At 44.3% G+C, this 20,948-nt stretch overlaps 1 protein-coding gene across 3 annotated transcripts in view; it reads left to right on the top strand.

Annotated features, from left to right (window-relative positions):
* The first annotated feature begins 5,715 nt into the window (after positions 1-5,715).
* APPL2 (adaptor protein, phosphotyrosine interacting with PH domain and leucine zipper 2) overlaps positions 5,716-20,948 on the top strand; it is a 51,589-nt gene continuing 36,356 nt past the window's right edge. For all 3 annotated transcript variants that reach the window (XM_080811397.1, XM_080811396.1, XM_080811398.1), the window contains exons 1-2: positions 5,716-5,951; positions 13,333-13,431. In XM_080811397.1, coding sequence (XP_080667523.1) covers positions 5,898-5,951; positions 13,333-13,431 — 153 coding nt within the window. In that variant the 5' untranslated portion in view covers positions 5,716-5,897. The remainder of the gene's footprint in view (positions 5,952-13,332; positions 13,432-20,948) is intronic.

Raw genomic sequence — 20,948 nt, forward strand, 5'->3', positions numbered from 1 at the left:
ACTAAGTCCTGGCTTATGGGATGGAATGTAAGCAGACGTGGTATGTGCAGTTTCTGGTGGAAACACGTCCTCTCCGGCCTTCTCCAAGTTGCTACTTGGAAAGCCGACTTAGTGACGGGAGGACCAGAAGCTGTCCTGAGCCATGGAATGACTTTGGGAAGGGAAGCCAGGACAATGATAGGAGAAATCTGTGACTGGCACTCTGGAAGGCCATTCTAGGCCTGGACTGACCACCTCTTGGCTTCTTAAATACAGAAGAGAAATGAACTTCAGTTGTGCTTAACACACTATAATTTTTTTCTAATTAGTTACAGGCAAATCGAACTCTAGCTGAATTCCTTCACTCACTGAACAAATTTTCCCTGAAAGCCAGGTTCTGAGCTTGGAACTAAAGAAATAAAGATGTGTGAAATGAACCTGGTTTTTTAGGGTCTCACATTTGAGTGACATTAATAAATAAGACGATGGGACAAGCGCTAATAAGGGTGGGTACCAAGTCTCGTAGGCAGATGGAGGAAATCAGGGAGAACTGGCCTAAAGCAAGAAAGTCTCAGTTTAGCCTACAGGCCCCCACTCCTGTTTCCAAATTCCAGAAATCAGGAATTCTTGGGAAATCTCAGAGATTCCTGATATCATAAGCTATTCTTAAAATACTTCCAAGATTACGTACTCTTTATTCATTATTATGGTTATCTAAAATTGTTTAACAAATATGAAAAATGAAGTTTGGTGGCATTTATAAAGAACCATCATTTCTAGTCAATATTCAAACACCAGGGGAGAACTACCAGTCAACATTATTGACTGATAACTTGAATAATTAACATTGACCCCTTCTAACACTGCTAATAGCACTATACTGCATTGTTTTTTTTTTTTTTAAGATTTATTTATTTGAGAGAGGGAGACAGAGAGAGAGAACTTGAACAGGGGGAGGGGTAAAGGGGAAGGGAAAGAAACAGACTCCCTGCTCACTGGGGAGCCCGACACAGGGTTTGATCTCATGAACCTGAGATCATGACCTGAGCTGAAACCAAGAGGCAGATGCTTAACTTACTGAGCCACTCACGTGCCCCTACACTCTATCTTGTGTCCAAATTGTCAATTCTAGGATCCATTTTTCCCGCCAAGATTTGTTATGCCTTGGAACACTGCTCAAAAGATTTATATAAAATATACTATACAAATAAACTTACTAATATTTAAACTTAATATTAAACTTACTAGGATTTATTTTACTCACAAGAATGACTTATCATTAGCAGCAGACAGGGCCACAAACACACAGACATGGCAAAGCTACAAGCAAAAGATGGACTGAGGCATGGTGGTCACTTTTTCTGGTCCACACTCCTTTCCTGATTCCCAGAAATGTCAACCTTAGCCTTCTACCATGTGCTCCCTGGCAGTCTGTGCCTCACCTATCAGAATGCTCATCTCTTGGGGTGCCGGGGTGGCTCAGTCGGTTGGGCGCCTGACTCTTGACTTCAGCTCAGGTCATGATCTCAGGGGTTATGGGATCCAGCCCTGAGTCAGGCTCTGTGCTCAACAGGGACTCTTCTTGGGATTCTCTCTCTCTCTCCCCTTGCCCCCTGTTCTTGCTCTCTCTCTCTCAAATAAATAATAAATCTTTAAAAAAGGTAAAAGGAAGGTCATATCTTAAACTACCTGCCATCAGTAGACTGAAGGTTTCTTGAAGGCAGGACGTCTTTTTTACAGGAAATATCTAATATCTTGCTTGGAGTTTGGAACCAAGTACATGTTTAATTAATGTGCAATTGAATTGAATTTTACTGAACACAGAACTTATATTGAAGCTAAACTTCAGAAGGTGCATTTGTTAAGTGGCTTATGGATGGAAGGGCATTTGAGGCTGAAAGAAACAGTCTTTTCAAAGACACAAGCATACCAAACTGTATTTTCAAGGACTGCAATGATCTTCCCTTGACAGCTGTGCCCGGGTCATGGTAGGAGATAAAATCATCATGGGAATCAGAGACCAGGTCATGCAGGGGCCTGGGTACCTTTTAAGGACTACAGATGCGACCCTGTAGGCAGTGGGAGCCGGCCATTGAAGGAGGCCTCTAGAGACTTATGCTGGAGATGGCCTGAGCTTGAATCCCACCTCTGAAATTACGTACTGTGGGCAGGTTTCTTAAATTTCCTAGACCTCAGTTTCTTGATCTTTAAAATGGAGATTATAACAGCAAATACTCAAGGAGATTTTGGATGAGATGCCCCAGAAGATAATGCAGGTAAATAATAGTACGTGGCACATACTAATAGCTCAATAAAGTGCCGTTTGGTATTATTATTACTGCTCATACTATCACCAAAGGGTTTTAAATAGCAGAATGACATGATCCGATTTGTATCTTGAGCAAAAGTCAAAGGTCAATCCCCACCATGAGATGAATACTCAGAACTGATGAGAGTCTTTCCTCTTCTTTCCCCTTAAATTTTTTTTTTTTTTATTTGAGAGAGAGAGCGCATACACATGAGCAAGAAGGGCAGAGGGAGAGGGAGAGAGAGAATCTCAAGCAGACTCTGCTGAGTATGGAGCCCGATTGGGGCTGGATCTCATAACCCTGAGATTACAACCTGAGCCAAAAGCAAGATCGGTCGCTCAACTAACTGAGCCACCCAGGTGCCCCTCTTCCTACCCCCCCTTTTTTTTTTGTTTTCCACAGTAGTCCCTAAGACCTAAAATCCCTGGGTTCTTCGGATTCCTCTCCTAGCTTTCACAGACTGGTTGTTGGAAGGTAAAGCAAATGAAAGCCTGAGGTCATGGGAGTCTTAGGTGGAGAAAACAGCAATAGTCATCCATTCAACAACCATTTGAAAAGCATTTGCTGTATGCCAAGACATTGTGTGGGCACCTGGGAGGGAAGAGGAGAGGGATCCTGGGGCCAACTAGCCTTAGACTTCCCACCAAGCAGGCGTCCTTCTTTTTGGGGTATAGTGGGCAGAATCCTGGCCTTTAGGACCTCAGCTCTGTCATGTCATTTGTTTAAGCCTCAGTTGTAGTATCTGTAAAATGGGGGTATTGATACTTATGTCTCATCTTCTCATGCCCCAAGATGACTTTATCATACCCTTGCTTCTTATTCTACTGAGAAAATAAAAGCAACCAGAAAAGAGTTCCTTCACCCTCCCCATTTAATCTACCAACCTACTGTCGTATGTATCAGTCTGAACACTCTGTCCCTGTTTCTATCCCCATCACATGTGATTTGGATCTCACTCCTTTTTTTCTACTCAAGGACCATGCTCCTGCAATTGTCATATCACTTTTCATATCTTCAGTTTCCCCCATTCTTCCAGGGCATTCTCCTCAGCATACAAATAACCAAAGCAATATAGTCTCCTTACTTCTCAGTCTCTCCCAGAGTTTTATGTTTTCTTTCATCTAATTGGAGTTCAATTTCTGTCTTTCCAATGAAAAAAGCCCTGCTTAATACAGGAGACATAGATAGATGTCTATGGAAACAACCTGTGTCTTTTTCCCCATTGATCTTCAATGGGTAAAAGGTTTCAGCTCTGTAGAGTTCATTCTTGCTCTCCCCAGAGGACGTGGAAACTCTAAATTGTCCATCTTTGTATGTCCTGTCACCAACCTCACAGCTCTACAGGGATTTCAGACACAGTGGGTGGATGTTTGAAATTCACCTTCACAGTAGTTTAATAGGGACAGACAATTTTACATCAAACATTTAAAATTTTTCTCATGTTTGCATAAAAATTCCTCTTACATAGTTTTTCACAGATTATCTGTTGAAGAGGAGGATATTTGGCTTCAGAATTTAAATGAGAGGCATAGTAAAGACAGTAAAATATGTGGGAGGCAGAGTGCTTAATACTGAGCAGTCTATACTTAATTAAATGATTAGATGAACTAACGAAGGACATAAATTAACAATTTGCAAATGTGTTGTATTCCCAGAGTTGGTTTTGTAACTCAGTTGTTTTGGATTTGGGATGCATTCTCCCAAAGTAACAATGTTATAAATGATACTTCAGTGCCAAGGAATCCCACTGAGGCTGTTTACCCATAATGTAGCAATAGAATGTAGAAAAGTAATGGCATTGTATAAGAACACTTAATTTTGAATACAGGTGTTTGAGGAAAAGTAACTTTAATTAGGAGATAAGATGGCACATGAAAAATGTGGTGATTTCCAAGGAGACTTCTGAGCTCTTTCAAGGATCATGGAGGGCACTTTGTCTTTTTTAACATCTATTTTCATATTAAAATGTCTGCACTTTTTTCCCTTGGTACAATCTTACACTATTCTTGTCACCAGCAGGATCTTTATTGTTTGCCTGGCAGGCAATTAATAACTGTTTGTTTCCCATTGGCTAGAAGGATGGGGGGAAACTTCTCTTAATTGGAAAAGGGTTGTAAGAGTATCATAAACAGCAAACAAGTATTTGTTACCACATCTCAGTATTCAGATAAAAGGAAGGTGATGTGCTATGCTCTTGAGAGGCTTACTATTTACACAGGGAGTTAAGATTTACAGAGAGAAAGAAAAAGCACTATCTGGTAAGCCACCTTGGGTATTAATCAAGGATCTAGCTGTTCAGAGTAGGTGGTGATCTTTGGGGCCAGAGAGGGAGAAGGAAGAGCTTAAGTCTGGCCTTTGGAGGAGGATTTCAGTGAGAGTTGGGGGAGTTTATGAAGTGAGATTAACTGAACAGTACTCGTGAAAGAAATGATAGGAAACACAGGAAAAGGAAGAAACATTGTGTAGGCATGGTTCTACCCAAGAAGAATGAATATGGCAGGGAAAAAGGATGCCAAATGATTTCCCCATGGAGGTCACACAATGGTTCAGGAGAGGTTGGTGCTGGCTACAGCCAACTGGGAATAATGGCCTTGGAGTCTCCAAGTGGCCGGGAACCTGCCATCAGAATTTCAGAGGTGTTTGTAACTCAGATGGTACCTTCACGTACCTCGGTGTTTGTACAGCATTCGTTTAATTTTATCATATCCTGCCTGTTGATTTTGGTAACGTGTCCTGTTGGATGAATCTTACTGATTCCTAAAGAAGGAACTTGGGAGCCCCTTGCCTTGGTATAGGAGGAGCCTTGTTCCGTGGGCTGGTACTCCCCATCGCTCTCTGGGGCCCCCTTTTTTTAACCTCTAAACGAGAACAACTGAATTAGATTACGTATTCCTTCCAATTCTAAAACTCAGATCGTGAAATTTTCCAAAATGACAACACAAAACAAACCACGAGAGCGAGGTCTGATTCTACCGCTCCCATCCTATAGCTCTGAATTCCACAATGGCTACCTCTGAGTAACACAGAAGTAGGTGACCTTTGCGCTCAGAGCTGTCACGGGGGCACTGGGATTTATCTGGAACGAGTGGTGTGTCAAGTGTGGGCTCTTCCCTCCATTAAATCAGTGGCGCGGGACCCAGGGGCAAAATCTGTTCGCTTCTGTCCCCTTAGATTCAAAAGTCTTCTGGGTAGGCGCCAAGTAGATAAAACCTTATCGTTCCCCGTTTGGGGCCTCGGCCAGCGTTGAGTACCCAGCTGCCTAACCGCAGACCTCGAACCCTCCCGTGCGCATGGAGCCTCGGGACTGTTTAGACGTGCTGTGGATATCCCCGAGGCGCGGGGCGGTGCGGCGCGACGGAAGCGGGGCCGCCACACTTCCGGTGGCCGGGCTGCACGAGCTCGCCACACTTCCTGTTGATCCGGTTCCGCGGAGGGCTGGGCTGGGAGGAGGGCCGGCGGGCGGGTGGCTGCGGGGGAGGCGGTCACTGGCCAGGCGTGGGCGCGCGCGGGGCTGCGGCGGGCACAGAGTTTGCTTCGTCGCTTCAGTCCGAAGCACCCTCGGCGGCCGCGACTCCCGCCCTGTGTCCTTCTGCCCGGCCCCGCGCCACCATGCCCGCCGTGGACAAGCTCCTGCTGGAGGAGGCGTTGCAGGACAGCCCCCAGGTACCTCCCGCCGCTCCGGTCCCCCCGCCCGGGGGTCTGGAGGCCGGGGAGGCCCCTCGAGCTCCGGGGTGGAGGCCGGGTGCGCGCAGGGGCCGGGAAGGGGCACCCCTTAGGCGGGGCTGGAGAACCCGAGAAAGCCCCCCGCGGCCAGAGTCTTTGTGTCGTGACCCCTTTTCCAGAGTCAGCTGAAACTGACGCTGCCCGGCCTAAAGTCGGGCTCCACAGCTTCGCTGAGTTCCTCGGACAAATAGCCTTTTTGTGCCGCAGTTTTGTCGTCTGGAACACAGGGATAATAATTGTCCCCGCCTCACAGAGTTGTCAGAATTAAATAAGGGAATGCCTGTAAAGTTGTTAGCGGGCAACATCTGGTACAGAAGAAGTAGTCTATCTTAGTTATTACTGCTACTGCTGCTGCTGATGCGATGGGTCCTGGCGGGTTTAGGGCCAAGATGGGAGGCAGAGAGCCCAGCTCTCTTTCCCAGCGGTACCCTTCGGCACGGTTTTCCCATTTTGTCAAGTGAAAATTACAACACCTGCCCCATTTGTCGCACGGGGGGACTTCATTAGCACGCTCGAGATGAAGTTAAGCCCTTGGAGCTCTGCAGATGAAAGCTGCTGTGTAAATAGAACAGATGAGTGCAGAGTGACAGGAGCTCATCATTCAGTGCCCTTTTCTTCAAGGAACTTTTTTGCTCCGCATTAGCGTTGCCCCGGCTTCGTATCTACTCTCCGGATTCTGCATCTTCTTGAGTTTATTTGAATCAGTCTTTTTTTTTTTTTTTTAAAGATTTTATTTATTTATTTGACACAGAGAGAGAGAGATCACAAGTAGGCAGAGAGGCAGGCAGAGAGAGGGGCGGGGGGGGGGGAAGCAAGCTCCCTGCTGAGCAGAGAGTCCGATGTGGGGCTCTATCGCAGGACCCTGAGATCATGACCCGAGCCGAAGGAAGAGGCTTAACCCTCTGAGCCACCCAGGTGCCGCTTGAATCAGTCTTTTTATCCCCCGGGTGTCTCAACTCCTCAAAAATTCGAGTGAGATTAACCTGTTTTTCTTCTCTTTTCGTTTCCTATCCTTTTTCTTCTTAGCACATTACACTCTAGGGGATGATCTTTTGATGGACTCTGCATCTTGTCAGAATCAGCAGTCAAATGGCAGTGTGCTTAGTTGCCTTGTGTCCATTTCTCTGTGATCTTCCTTAGGTAGGCAAGTAAGAAACTTGAGCAAGCTGTGACTTTTTTTTTTTTTTTTAATTGGCATCTGCTGCTCTGATTGACTTTTCAAAGACCCCTTTGAAAGCTCTAGACCTGTGGCATTTTAATGGGACTGAAGCCCGTTGGAGAAGTCATTTTGTCAGTCCTCACACATAATGTGAGATATGAAGATAATAATCTAGAATTTCTAAGGATACCGTTTGGAACAGGGATTTCCTTTTGCTTTCTTGTCCGGAAGTGCAAAGCTATATTGCTTTCCTAACTGATCATGATGATGGCTGAGCCGGGCCAGAGAGGTTGCACTAACTGATTATCCTATGTTTCCCTCACTGAGAAGTCACATTCTGCATTTCTGACTGTCACATGAGTGAATATGCACCATTTCTGAGTGGTTTACAGGGTTTGCTCAGCTGGGAGGAAGCAGAGGGAGGACTGGCAAACAAGTTGGGAAAACTGGATCCTAATTCTTGCTCTGCCACTGACTTATCATGTGACTGGGGCAAGTCACTTATCTGCACCCTGTGGCTGGCTCAGTTTTCTCATCTGCAGAATGAGGCACGTGGAGCAGTTGATCTTTAAGGGACTTTAGAAGCTTAAAATTATATTGCATGGTTTATAACTTTGAACTTGTATGTGGAAGAGGAGGTCTGGTGGCACTGGCATTTCTATGTAATATTCCTCTTAATGTAGGGAATTGTTACTGCTCTGGGGACTTAGGTGTCACCCGACCAGAATTCTTCATGAGGTTGGTGCAGTGGAAACTAACTTTCAAGGTCTTTGGTAATCATCAGAATATATTTATTTAGCCGTCTTATATGGGGTGTGTCCCTAAAGCAGCCTTATTCTTGAAGAAACCCGTAGATTTGGAACTGGAGGAAAGCAAATCTGATTCCTTTCATGTGTAGAGAATAAAAACAATAGCAATCACCTATATCACAGGTACATTTTCTGCACCAGACATTATTCTAAATCCTTTACCTATAATAATTCACTTTATATTTCCAACAGTCTTCTAAAGTAGGTCTCCTATGAAAATTACCAAGGAACAGAGAAGTTAAATAACTTGCCCAATGGCAATGGCAGAGCCAGGATTGGAACCCAGGCAGGCTAGCCTGTGTTGTTCAGGTGCTTCCTGGCACCTGGCATTTCTATCATCGGTGACCCACAGTGTTTCACTGAAAGGAAAAGATCCTAAGAAACCATCTATTGTTTGTTTCTTCTGGTTTGATGAAGAAAGGTTATGAGGGTTGCTGCAGCAACCTGCACATGATTCAGTAAGCGAACACAAACGCTTTTGTAACTGAACTCAGTGACCCAAGAAGAGCTGAATAGCAGTTGACCGCCCTTAGACACATCTATTCATTTTGTCCTTTTTTAGCACTGCACGGTGTATGGAAGACTAGTCTGTGCGCACACGTATCATTTCTGGTTACACATTTCTGATATGTGAGAGGCAGTATGTTTTGGGGACGAAGCTACTGACTGCTCTCCGTTGCCGTTCATGGGCCTCCGCTCCTTGCCAGGCGCCGCTAGATGCTGGGAATATTGTGACAAGGTAGGAGTGCCTGCCCTCCACAGGGCACAGTCTGTCCCGGGAGACAGATAAGGAAAGCAGTGCCAAGGCCGTGTGAATGGGCTGTGGTAGGAACACAAACGCAGCTTTGAGCAGCTGCCGCGCCAACTTCTTCAGGGGCTCAGTGGCTTTTGTGTAAGTAGTCCGCTTTTGAGATAAGGTGAAGACAAAAGCGGTATTGCTGACTGTTTTCTTGATCTTTGTGTGTGTGTGTGTGTGTGTGTGTGTGTGTTTCCTTTGCAGTTGGCATAACTGAAGCCCAGAGAAATGAAAGACTTAGTTCTGAGATCATGCAGTGAGTGGTCCGACTGGGAACAGCCCTCCTTGACCAAACCAGGCTTTCTTTACTCCAACAAGGTGCCTCAGAACAACCTGGGGTTAGGTCTTGTGGAGAATAATATGTGTATTTTATAATCAGAGTTACTAAAATTGTGCCATTATATGGTCAGATGCTATTCTGGAGAATAAAAAATGTCTGGGACTATTTTATTAGGGAACACCCCGTTTCTTTAAGATGGAGGGACGTGTAAAGTTACTCAGTGGGATTCTTATGAAGATTGAATAATGTGTGTAAAGTGTCTTCGTGCCTGCACGTCATAACAACTCCATAAACAATTGCTGTTACTTACAAGTGATAGGCAGCAGGGTCTTTTGGACTTTTAAGTAGAATCTTTGATGTCTGGTGTACCTTCAGCTGGTCCTTGGTCTCATTCCTTACGTTCCAGATATAGAACATTCCTGTTGTTTCAGATATAAATTCAAGCAGATATGGAGCTGATAACGTAGGTATCAAAAACAGTGCCTAAGATAGCCGGGTAGGTTTATTTCAGCGGTGATCCTGGCCTACTTAGAAAGACTGGATTTTTCTTGCCAGTGCTCGTGGCGGTGGGTGGTCATGGTAAATATGTCCAGAGTGTGAGCACATGAAATACTGGTGATAAAGATTTGGCAGTTAATAGGCAAGAGCGTGACAGGATGACCAAAGGGAAGCCGGCTCCAGGCAGGACTTGGGCTGGGGACCACAGCGCATGCCCACTGATAAAGCTCGGCCAGCTGGATGACAGGTGCAGCCTCCTGCAGGGGAGGAAGTGTGGCCGTTGGTGCCCATCAGACCGGGATCGACATCCCAGCGCTGCTGCTTCCCAGCCATGGGAGCTTGAGCAACTTTCTTGACCTTGATGAGCCTCAGTTTTATTATCCGTAACATAGGTTTAAATATCTGTGTATCTACCTCATAAAGTTGTCAGAAGGATTAAATGAAGTAAATATTTAGTGCTCAGCACAGTGTCTCACAGAAGGTACGGAGTAAAAGGGAGGGCTCATTTTCTTTTCTCTTTCTGGAAGACCTTTACATAAGTCTTCTCTTTTCCTCTTCTCATTTTCCATCCTACTTTATTCCTGAGAGTTCTAAAACAATTAATAGGACTCGACTAAATGGAGATCAGTAGTAGTTAGAAAAATGAAATCTCAATCCAGTTGTATCATTCTTTCCTTCTCATTTTCCTAGATATGTTAGTTATAGCAAAGGAAGATACCAGAATCATAAAAGCGTGAGCTCCTCCAGCACTGACACCATGAATACAAAGAGACAAAAGGTCCTTGCCTATTAGATAACATTTATAGATAACTGTATAGATAAGTATTGCTGTGGTGGTAAAGTGAAATCATGCAGAGATTCATGCTCCTTTCCTTTCTGAGTCTCCAAGACGCCCTGTTTGTATCTGTTCTCTCTGTATCTTCAGGAAGCTCTGCTCTCAGAAAAAATGAGATCACACATGTAAAGCCTTTAGTGTCCAGCATATAATAAGGAATCAGAGTTCATTATTTTCATAATTAGTTTCATCTGCTACCATTGTACATCACACGCGGGGAGGAACTTTGTGGGTGTTTGTTATCTCAGTAACCCTGCACATCAGTGTTAGAGCCTGAATTTGGACCCAGGACCGATATGGTCCCACGGGGATCCCAAATGCCTTGAGAGGCACAGCGGGCTCTAAGCTCCTGGAGAACAGAGTCGGGTCTAATCACCTCTGAATCCCAGTTCCCAGCATGATGTTTCTACAGATACTGGATGAAGGCAGAGATGCGTGCATCTGTGAATGGATACAATCTTTCTCCACCCCCCCCCCCCAAATAAAAAGTCTGTTTTAAAAAGATAGAACGAAGAGTTTGGAACCAATGTTTTCCACTTACTGTTTGACATCCATGCATCCATTATGAGAGCCAGTGGGTCACAGTCATGATTTTTGTTTACAAGTGGAAGGGAACAGAATAGAACAGAAGAAAATCGGAGTGTATACGCATATTAAGGACAAACATTGTTTGGTAACGTGTTTCGTACCATTGTTTTTAATTTTAGAAGGTTTGAAGAACTCTGCTCTGGCACACGAATTACATACTGTGTGAGCTCTGATATTTTGCTGTGGTTGAGAGCTCTTGAAAACCTGTCTTATGTTTTCCATATTCATTGATAGTGAAGAGAGTACCCTGGTCTCAGAGAAGGTTTTTTGTTTTTTGTTTTTTTTTTTAATTTCTTTTCAGCGTAACAGAATTCATTGTTTAGTGCACCACACCCAGTGCTCCATGCAATACGTGCCCTCCCTAATACCCACCACCTGGCTCCCCCAACCTCCCACCCCCTGCCCCTTCAAAACCCTCAGGTTGTTTTTCAGAGTCCATAGTCTCTCATGGTTCACCTCCCCTTCCAATTTCCCTCAACTCCCTTCTCCTCTCCATCTCCCCATTGTCCTCCATGTTATTTGTTATGCTCCACAAATAAGTGAAACCATATGATACTTGACTCTCTCTGCTTGACTTACTTCACTCAGCATAATCTCCTCCAGTCCCATCCACGTTGACACAAAAGTTGGGTATTCATCCTTTCTGATGGAGGCATAATATTCCATAGTGTATATGGACCACATCTTCCTTATCCATTTGTCTGTTGAAGGGCATCTTGATTCTTTCCACAGTTTGGCGACCGTGACCATTGCTGCTATAAACATTGGGGTACAGATGGCCCTTCTTTTCACTACATCTGTATCTTTGGGGTAAATACCCAGTAGTGCAATTGCAGGATCATAGGGAAGCTCTATTTTTAATTTCTTAAGGAGTCTCCACACTGTTCTCCAAAGTGGCTGCAGCGACTTGCATTCCCACCAACAGCGTAAGAGGGTTCCCCTTTCTCCACATCCTCTCCAACACACGTTGTTTCCTGTCTTGCTAATTTTGGCCATTCTAACTGGTGTAAGGTGGTATCTCAATGTGGTTTTAATTTGAATCTCCCTGATGGCTAGTAATGATGAACATTTTTTCATGTGTCTGATAGCCATTTGTATGTTCAGAGAAGGTATTTTTAGCCTTGAAGGCCTCAGCGAAGCCAGGACAAGTGTGTCCTGCTGCAAAGTACACTGGAGTTTGGGGGACAAAATCCAAGGGAGACCGAATGATCCAAACCCCCAGGTGATTGAGGGCTCTTTGAAGTCCATCCCTGCTCTCTGACCTGAGGTTAGAAAAAGAAAGGAGGAGTTGAAATGCATATGCAGGGAGATAATGAGCCTTAATAGATTGTTCTCTGTAAGATGCTTTGATATTATCTTATTAAAAGCATTTCTGTAATTTACTATCCATTCTATGTCTAATGGGTTATTTTTAGAGACACCATTATCACTGACATAATATTTTAAATTCCCACTGTGCTGAACACATTAAGTAAAGTCCCTTGAGTAGAAATGGTCACTTATGTGTCATCTCGATACTTACTTAGACACCATCTCCCGTGTAAATATTTCTTCAGTGTTCCACGTGTCCGGCTCTGTGCACAAGAGCGACAGGAAACATCTTCCCTCTAATGATCTTGCTCAGCTGCTCTGGGGCACTGAGTAGTTAGCCTTCCTGAAGGGACGGAGCTAGCATTCTTGTTAAGTTGCGATTTCAGTTTTGTGCCCAGATCCACTGTTGGTGGACCCAGGGTATACAAAATTTCCTGGCCATGAGTTTAAAATTAGTTGAATAAAAGATGACGAAAGATGTGGAAATTGACTGTAGTATCTTAAGAGGAAAGAGTGACGCATTCCTGCAAGATGTCCAAGTTTGCAGAAAACCAGACCGACGGTTAGCTGTTGGGGTGATGCACTGCTGGGCATCCACACCCCAGGTAAACACTCAGATCTGGCATGGTGTTCAGTTTATGGGCCAGAAGGAGAGGCTGCCTTTTTAACTTTTTTTTTTTTTTTCCCAATTGGATGGACTCTCCTGGTGCTTAGGTAGGGGCTAAATTGAAACAGATAATAGCCCTCAAGTCTTACTCTTTAGAAATTGGCTTTCCTTCCCTGGCCCCAACATTCGAATTGTATTCAGTTTGCCCCTGCGTTGTAGTCTGAAGGATGAGGAAAGTAGTTCTAAATTAAAGCTCCAGAAATCAACCCTCCCTAGTATTATCAGTAAAAGAATAAAATGAGAGAATAGGCATCTCCCTTCACCATTTTAGAGAGGGGGGTGCGTGTGTGTGCGCGCGCATGCGCGCGCGCTTTTGTGTTTCTACCTCCTCTAACTTTTCCACTTAGGAATAAATGGACTTCTCTTCTTTCCTCATAGACTCGCTCTTTACTGAGCGTGTTTGAAGAAGATGCTGGCACCCTCACGGATTACACCAACCAGCTTCTCCAGGCGATGCAGCGCGTCTACGGAGCCCAGGTAGCCGGCCCTGCCCTTGCCTGGGGAGGAAGGGAGTAGGAGCCCCTTGCCCTCACCTTGAACTTGTCTCAAGGGACAGAGGAATTTGGGTCAGAACAATGCCACTGAAGATTTGTAAGTAAAATCAGAATTGATTTCCTCACTTCCGTTCACCTTAAAAAACTGAAGACAATCTGTTTTCTCTGCTTAAGAAAATGGGTCATTTTCCCATAGCTAGTAAAACCAGTAGAGAAGGACCACGTCACTGGTTTTAATTCTTAAAAAAATTCAGCCCCAGAAGGGAACATTTGTGAATGAGCAGGGGTCAGTATCCTGAGATATGCTCTTTGTCTTTCTCGTAAATGGGAATCTTAGATGTCAGTGCGGGAGGGTAGAGAGGGTTTTCCACGTGCTTCCTCTAAGAAGGCTTGAGTCATACTTCTGAAACTATCGGATGGCTTCTTTGTTTTGAGGAACAAATATCTCTGACTTGCAAAACAATGGAGAATAAATTGCTGAGTAGCAAAAGTGAATTTTTTTTTTTGAAGATCAAGAAGTGCCTGTGTATGTTAACATTCTAAGGGAAGACTTATAAGTTACTTAAAATTCATTATGTTGCACTTTAAAATGTTATGGCGGCTGATGCTTTTGGTTATTAATTCCTTGCTGACTTAAATCTGTATGTGTCAATGTTTCTTTCTCTCATTGATGATCTCTAAGGAAATACCACATTCAGTACATAATATATACTAATAATTATGTGTGGTCATTTCTCATGTAACTCTTAATATTCATATATGATCATTTATTATTATCATTGTTTTATTAGTCATTTATTCATATCGTCTATGGGACAAAGACTCAGTCCTTTCCATTAGAGTGCTTATGTTTGGGTGGGGAGACAGAGAAAAGATTTATCTAAGAGTGTTAGTAACGCTAAGAGAAGAGGTAGCCTAACCCAGAGGAATTGTGCTCAGCACCCAAAGGGAAGAGGATTGTGACAGTCGAGATTAACTGATTATTTCATAGCTTCTGGACATGATTTCAGGACTATTACATGGATTTTTTCATTTAAACTTCCAAGAAACTCTGTGAGGTGGGCGTTGTTGGCACCATCCTCATTTTATGGGTTAGGAGACTTAAGGATTCCAATGACAAGTGACTTGTCCAAGTCCACCCCATTACTATATGGCAGAGCAAGTCAGCTGGAACCGGAAGCCCAAACTCTCAGCTACTAAACCTGGAGCAGCTTGAACTAGGAAAGTGGCAGTAGAAATGGAAAGAAGTGGATGAATTTCAGAGGTGTTCAGGAGGCAGATTGTGACTGATCGCACCTGAAGGGGTCAGATGTGTGAAGGATGCGTCCAGAATGATGTCCAGGTCTTTGAGTTAAACAACAGGGTGGAGAGTCAGGAGCACATAGGAAGAGATGGAGGGTATGTGTGTGTGTGGGCGTGTGTGTGTGCGTGTGTGTGTGTGCACGTGTGTGTGTGTGTGCACGCGCGTGTGTGATGGCAGGGATGCCAATCATAATTCTTTCCTGAAAGGCTGATTTTGAGGTATCCATGGGACATCAAAGTGGAGAAAGAGCTTGTTAAAGGTTCAGATCTAAAGTTCAGGCAGGAGATAACAGATTTGAAAACTCTAATGTATTATACAAGTGGATCTTAATTGGGACTGATGTCAAAACCCAAACAAATTATGTGCTCATGTGTGATATTGTTGTTTTGGTAAGACATTCAGAAACTGGGGACATACTATGTTGATTCTTTTAAGCCCTATTTATATTGTATTTTTTATATTCCCCACATATTCAAAATTTAAGAAAATAAAAATTTTTTTCACTGGACTTGGACCTGAACTTGCTTGCCGTTCAGTAATTTGAATATTGTCATTAAATGATTTGTCTCCCGTTGAAGGTTTAGGAGACCCAAGACTTCAGGGACTGTGTCTCTGTCACTCTCAAAAGTTTCTGTTCTGCCTCTCCGTGTCTGTCAGAATCATTTACTTGGAGATGTCCAGATGCGTTCTTACGTGTTTTTTTCTTTTGAGCCAGAAAACTACATTTTGCCAAAATTAAGTGGGTCGTGCATTCCAAGAGTCTGTAAACCGGCTTTTTTAATTCACACCACATGATCATCACATGGGTTCTCTACTGGCCAGAAACCCTTCCTCCTGCCTCGGCATTTCCTGCAGCAGAGGCTGGCGGGAAGGGCCGGTTAGGCTGCCAAACTCAGCAACAGATTCGAGCCGTGGCCAGCGGCATCCAGATCGGCTGGGTCAGGGTCAGTTGGTTTTCAGGTTTATGTGAAGGCCTAGGTGTCTTCTTTTGTTTCTTTGTAATTAAAAAAACAAAACGAAACTTCTTTGATTCCTCTTTGATGAATTTGTTTATATACATGTATTTATGAGTGTGTGTATATGTATGTATAGTAAAACCAATGTTTTCACTCAACTATTTCCCTCTAAGTTATTTCTTGGTTTATTTAACATTATTCCTTGAATATTTTACACCTAGACCTGTTGAATTAAATTAATAGGGTTTTATAATTTCACTTTTAAAAACACAGGCACTTAGCAAGATGTTTTTGCATTATTGTATTTTTAAAACCAGGTATATGTTGCTGATTAGTGATAAATGATTCACTTTGAATCAGACCACATGGTAAATTTCTGTATTCTGATAGGGTGAAAGCCATTGGACCTCAGTTTTAGAAAGAGGAAGAGTGAGGAAAACTAGAGGAAAGTTCTGTGAGCAGTTTTGCTGATTGTAGCTGATTTGGGGGAAATTTTAAATTTTATTTCACTTATATGCTAGAATGAAGCTATAGTCCATGACCTGTTTTTCACATTTTGCAGCGGTCCCAGAAGTCACTTCTGGTCTTTTGACTGTCACATGTGCCTTTGCAGGCCATGGGAACTGAGTACCTTGTTAGGGGTCATTTGAACGAAGGAAGCAGTACACGTTTCTCATGTACTAACAGCAGAGATGGGTTACATAAAAAGATCTGCTGTCTTGAAGATGATTGGCTAGATAAGGTTAAAATCTCCTTAGTGTCTAAATAGACGCATCTGTGCCTATATTCAGTTAAATCTCAAATTTTGCATTTCATAGATTTGATATACAGAATCCCATAAATAATCAAAATATCTGCCATAATTTTGTTTCTTTCTTGGAGAGGTTAAAAATTTTTAAATATTTTAAGAACGGATTTATTAGGATCTTACAATGAAGTTTACTTAGTAATCTCCTTGTGAGTGTTGTGGTGAGAAAACAGGGACCAGTGAAATGTCCCCAGCAATTTTAGCAAAACCCAGCAATTCTTCGAATCTGTCTGCTACAACAGACAATGAACTTCTGTAGTTAGTGCCTTTAGTCTGGATAGAATTTTTTCTTTTTTTTTTTTCTTTAAGTAAATTTTGGATGGATTCTTTTGAAGTGAGAACTATGGTTAAGGCTCTTTCATTTTCCTTCAGCAAAGCAGACTTACTCAACCATAGTTCCATCTCTACAACTGTTCTTCAACCTTCTGGAATACAGAACTACGCATCCTAAAAACTAAAAGCCCAAACTGGAGGTGGGAATAGTATCTTTTCAAATTGGGGTAATAGGTAACCATAGGAGGTGGTAGGAGTAAAATATTTTGAAGAGAAGATACACAGAAGTTTGGTATTATAAAGAAAATATTTTTCTTCTTAAGAAACTTGTTATACAGTTGACACTTGAACAACATGACTTTGAAAGCCACAGGTCCATTTATATGTGAACTTTTTTTATAAATACGATACTGTGAATGTATTTTCTCTTAAGATTTTCTTTCTTTCTTTCCTTTTTTTTGTTGTAAAGATTTAGAGAGAGTGTGTATGCACACAAGTTTGGGGAGGGGCAGAAGGACAGGATTCCAAGCAGACTCCCTGCCGAGCCCAGAGTCCAAAGGGGCTTGATCGCACGACCCTGAGGTCATGACCTGAACCAAAACCAAGAGTTGGATGCTCAGCCAACTGAGCCACCCAGGGGCCCCTCTCTTAAGATTTTCATAATAACATTTTCTGTTCTCTGGCTTGCTTTATTGTAAGAATAAAGTATATGAAGTTACATATAACATACAGAATTTGTGTTGACTGTTGATGTTATCAGTAAAGCTTCTGGTCAACAGTATGCTGTTAAGTTTGCGGGCAGTTCAAAGTTATGTACAGATTTTTGGCTGCACAAGGCAGGGCTTGCCGCCTAACCCCTGCATTGTTCAGGGGGCCCCTGTATAGAGATCTCAAGCTACACAAGCTAATGCACCTATTGGGAAACAAAATGGGAGGAGTGGGCTTCCAGGAGTGGGAGCTTATAATAGGGCTGGGGGAGGATTTGGAAGGCAGATAGGGTCAGAACTGCTTACGGTAATAACAAAAATAATGGTCTCCATTTACTGAGCACAGAAACGTATCACACACTAAGCTCAGCATCTCCTTTGTAGACTCTCATTTAGCTCTCACAAGAAAGGAGAGGTACTACTATAGCGCCTGTTTGCAGATCAGGTGATGTATTTTGCCTAATATTACAGCGACAGAACTAGAATTTGCACTCAGATCTTTGACTCCAAGACCTTCACCCTCACCCTGAACCGGTACGCTCTACTCTTTTGACATACTGGCCTCCAGAAGTGGCAGCAGAGGCTGAGGAAGTAGGAGCTTTCCAAGGTTGTTCTTGTCACTCTAGAACAATCCCCACTATTAGACAGCCAAACAGCTGTGTAGCACAACGGTTCCGCCTTTAACTGTGGGCTCACTTTCCGACGTTCCCGTTACCCACAGTCAGCTGTGGTCTAGAAGCAAGTGCTCCTTCTTCCTCAGTATCTGCAGAAGGTCAATAGTAGCCTAGAGCTGTGCCATTCCCCTCACTTCCTCTCACCACGTGGGCATCTTATTGTCTCACATCATCACAAGAAGAAGGGTGAGTACAGCACGATGAGATATTTGAGACAGAGACCACTTTCACATAGCTTTTATTATAGTTACAGTTGGCCCTAGAACAATGGAGGGGTTGGGGCGCTGACCTCCACACAGCTGAAAATCCTCATACAACTGTTAACTCCCCCAAAGCTTAGCTAGTAATGGCCTACTGTCGACCAGAAGCATTCCAGTAACATAGAGTTGATTAACACATATTTTGTGTGTTGTACACATCATATTCTGTACTCTTACCATAAAGTAAGCTGGAGAAAAGTTGTTATTAAGAAAGTCACAAGGAGGAATACATTTACAGCTCTGTGTGTATTTACTGAAAAAACCTGGCATGTAAGTTGACCTGCACAGTTCAAACCCATGTTGTTCAAGGGTCAACTATATTGTTGTAATTTTTCCATTTGGCTATTGTGAATTTCTCACTGCGCCTAATTTATAAATTAAATTTTATCATAGGTATGTTTGTGTAGGAAAAAACAGTATATGTAGAATTCCGCACTAGCCGTGATGTTGGGCATCCACTGGGGGTCTAAGAATGTGTCCCCCAGGGAAGCAGGGACCCACTGTATGTGAGGGGGGGAGCCAGTTCCTTTTTGTATCCCAGAGTGACTTTCCTTGTTGAATTAGTTTTTATGCATAATTGTTTTAGTCAGTGCATTTCAGTAGCCCTGAAAAGCAGCCAAATTGAGGTTGGTATGCCAGGGACTGAGGAGAAATATGAAAGTAGCTTCAGTGAGGGAGCAGAGAGCCTGAGTGGTTAGAAACCACTCTGAAGCGGCTTCAGAGACCCGGATTCCTGCTCTTGTTCTGCATGCTGCAGGACTTGCAGCTTTTCCTCACCATGGCTTTGGTGGCATTCAGATTGGTATGGAAGATGATTCTGGGCGAGGCTTAGTCGCTTAGGTACAGGGCTTAAGTGTGTGGCCTTGAACTCACAGATCTGAGTTCCAGTGCTGGCTTTGGCCACTTGCTGTGTGATGTTGGGAGGGTCACTTGTTTGCCTGAATTTGCTTGTCAGGTAGCAGAGACCGTAATCATGGCCGCCTCACTGGTTGTTGCGAAGGTTAATAGAGTTTACCTGTGAAGGGCGAAGATCAGTTCCTGCACGAAGGGCTCTGGGTGGTAATCACCTTCTAAGTCTTATAATAACAATAGTTAAGATAGTACATTGTACTGGGACTCTTATTTGGGTTCAGTAGAAGCTTGGTCCTCTGAGCCTGACTTTGTTGACGGAGCAGTTTGTCCTTGCTCTCTTCACTTCCTCACTGGGTGTTTGATGCCTGCTCCTCAGGCCACCTCAGTCTGGCCTCCCTCCTCCATTTCACAGGGAGGCGGTTTAGTTCCTGAGTCATAGCCTCTCCACCTCGGGCCCTGGGCCAGCACCTGATCCTTTAATGACACCCCCCTTGAAGCGGTCTTGCTTTGGTTCCTGTGACAGGGTCCCTTCCGGTCCCCTCCTAGTTCTCTGCCCATCCTTCTAGATCTTTCTCCTTTCTTGGCACCCTGTTGCTGCCTGCCCCTCTTAAGTCTTGGTGTTCTTCAGAACCACACTAGAATCCTCTGCCTCATCTCTTTTTGCTTCTAGGGTTCAGATCCCTTCAGCAAGTCTGGCAGTTCCAGAATCTGTTCCTAGCCCTTGTCCCTGGGTCTTTATTCAAGATCTTTTCTCCTTGGTGCTGTGGGGAGTGAGTGCTCAGCTCTTACCCGATCCAGCAGTCCCCTGATCCATCTTCCTACCTCAGGAGGTGTCTTCCCCTTTCAGTGCCTCCTCCATCCAAACCTCCCTCCCTCCCTGTCTTCACATGCTTCCCTGGCTCCCTGTGCAGTTGAGTTTGAACTCCTCAGCAAGGTACGCAAAGCTCTTCACGAACTGAGTATCAGCCTCATCCTCTACCCTCTTGTTTGGCTGTTCCAGAATGTGCCAGGCCCTCCCCATGTCTTGAGACTGTGCTCTGCCGTTCCTGCTGCCAGCAATCCCCATCAACCCCTTCCCTTGACAAATGACCTTCCCGGTGTTAAGACCTCACCTCCGAGGTGTCTCTGGCACCTTTCCTTCCTTCCTCCCCTCCCTCCCCAGCCGAAGCGTGCCCGTGTGCCCCGATGCGCCATACTTGTCGCTCCCAGCACTTCCGGTGCAGGAGTGCGGTTTCCCTGTCCCTCTGGGCCCGGAGATGCCAGAGAGCAGACTCTCCGTCTCCAGTGCCCGCACCAGGCCTGGCCCCTCTGAGTGTTGGAGCCGTAGGTGTTGCGGGTGGGGGGTGAAGGACCGAGTTGGGGACGTCTGCAGCTGAACGCCAGCACAGCCCAGCTGTGTGCTTTGTCGTCGCTCCCGAATCCCCGCGGGTCCTCTGCGTCCTCGCTTCGGGTGCTGTCTTCCCTCAGTCATCCAACTGGAGGCTGGTTTCTTCGATTTCTCGAACTCCTCGCGCGTGCACTGCATGCTGTTGTTTTTGCCTCAGAAATTCGTCACAGGTCTCCACCGCCGTCTGCACTTCCTGCGTCAGGCTCCGACTGCTCTCCCTCACCTGACTCTTCGGTGGTCTCGCCACCCTCCCGCCCTGGCCCCTGCAGCGCACAGCTCC

This window comes from Martes martes (genome assembly GCF_963455335.1).
Source record: "Martes martes genome assembly, chromosome: 8".
In the NCBI taxonomy this organism is placed as follows: Eukaryota; Metazoa; Chordata; class Mammalia; order Carnivora; family Mustelidae; genus Martes; species Martes martes.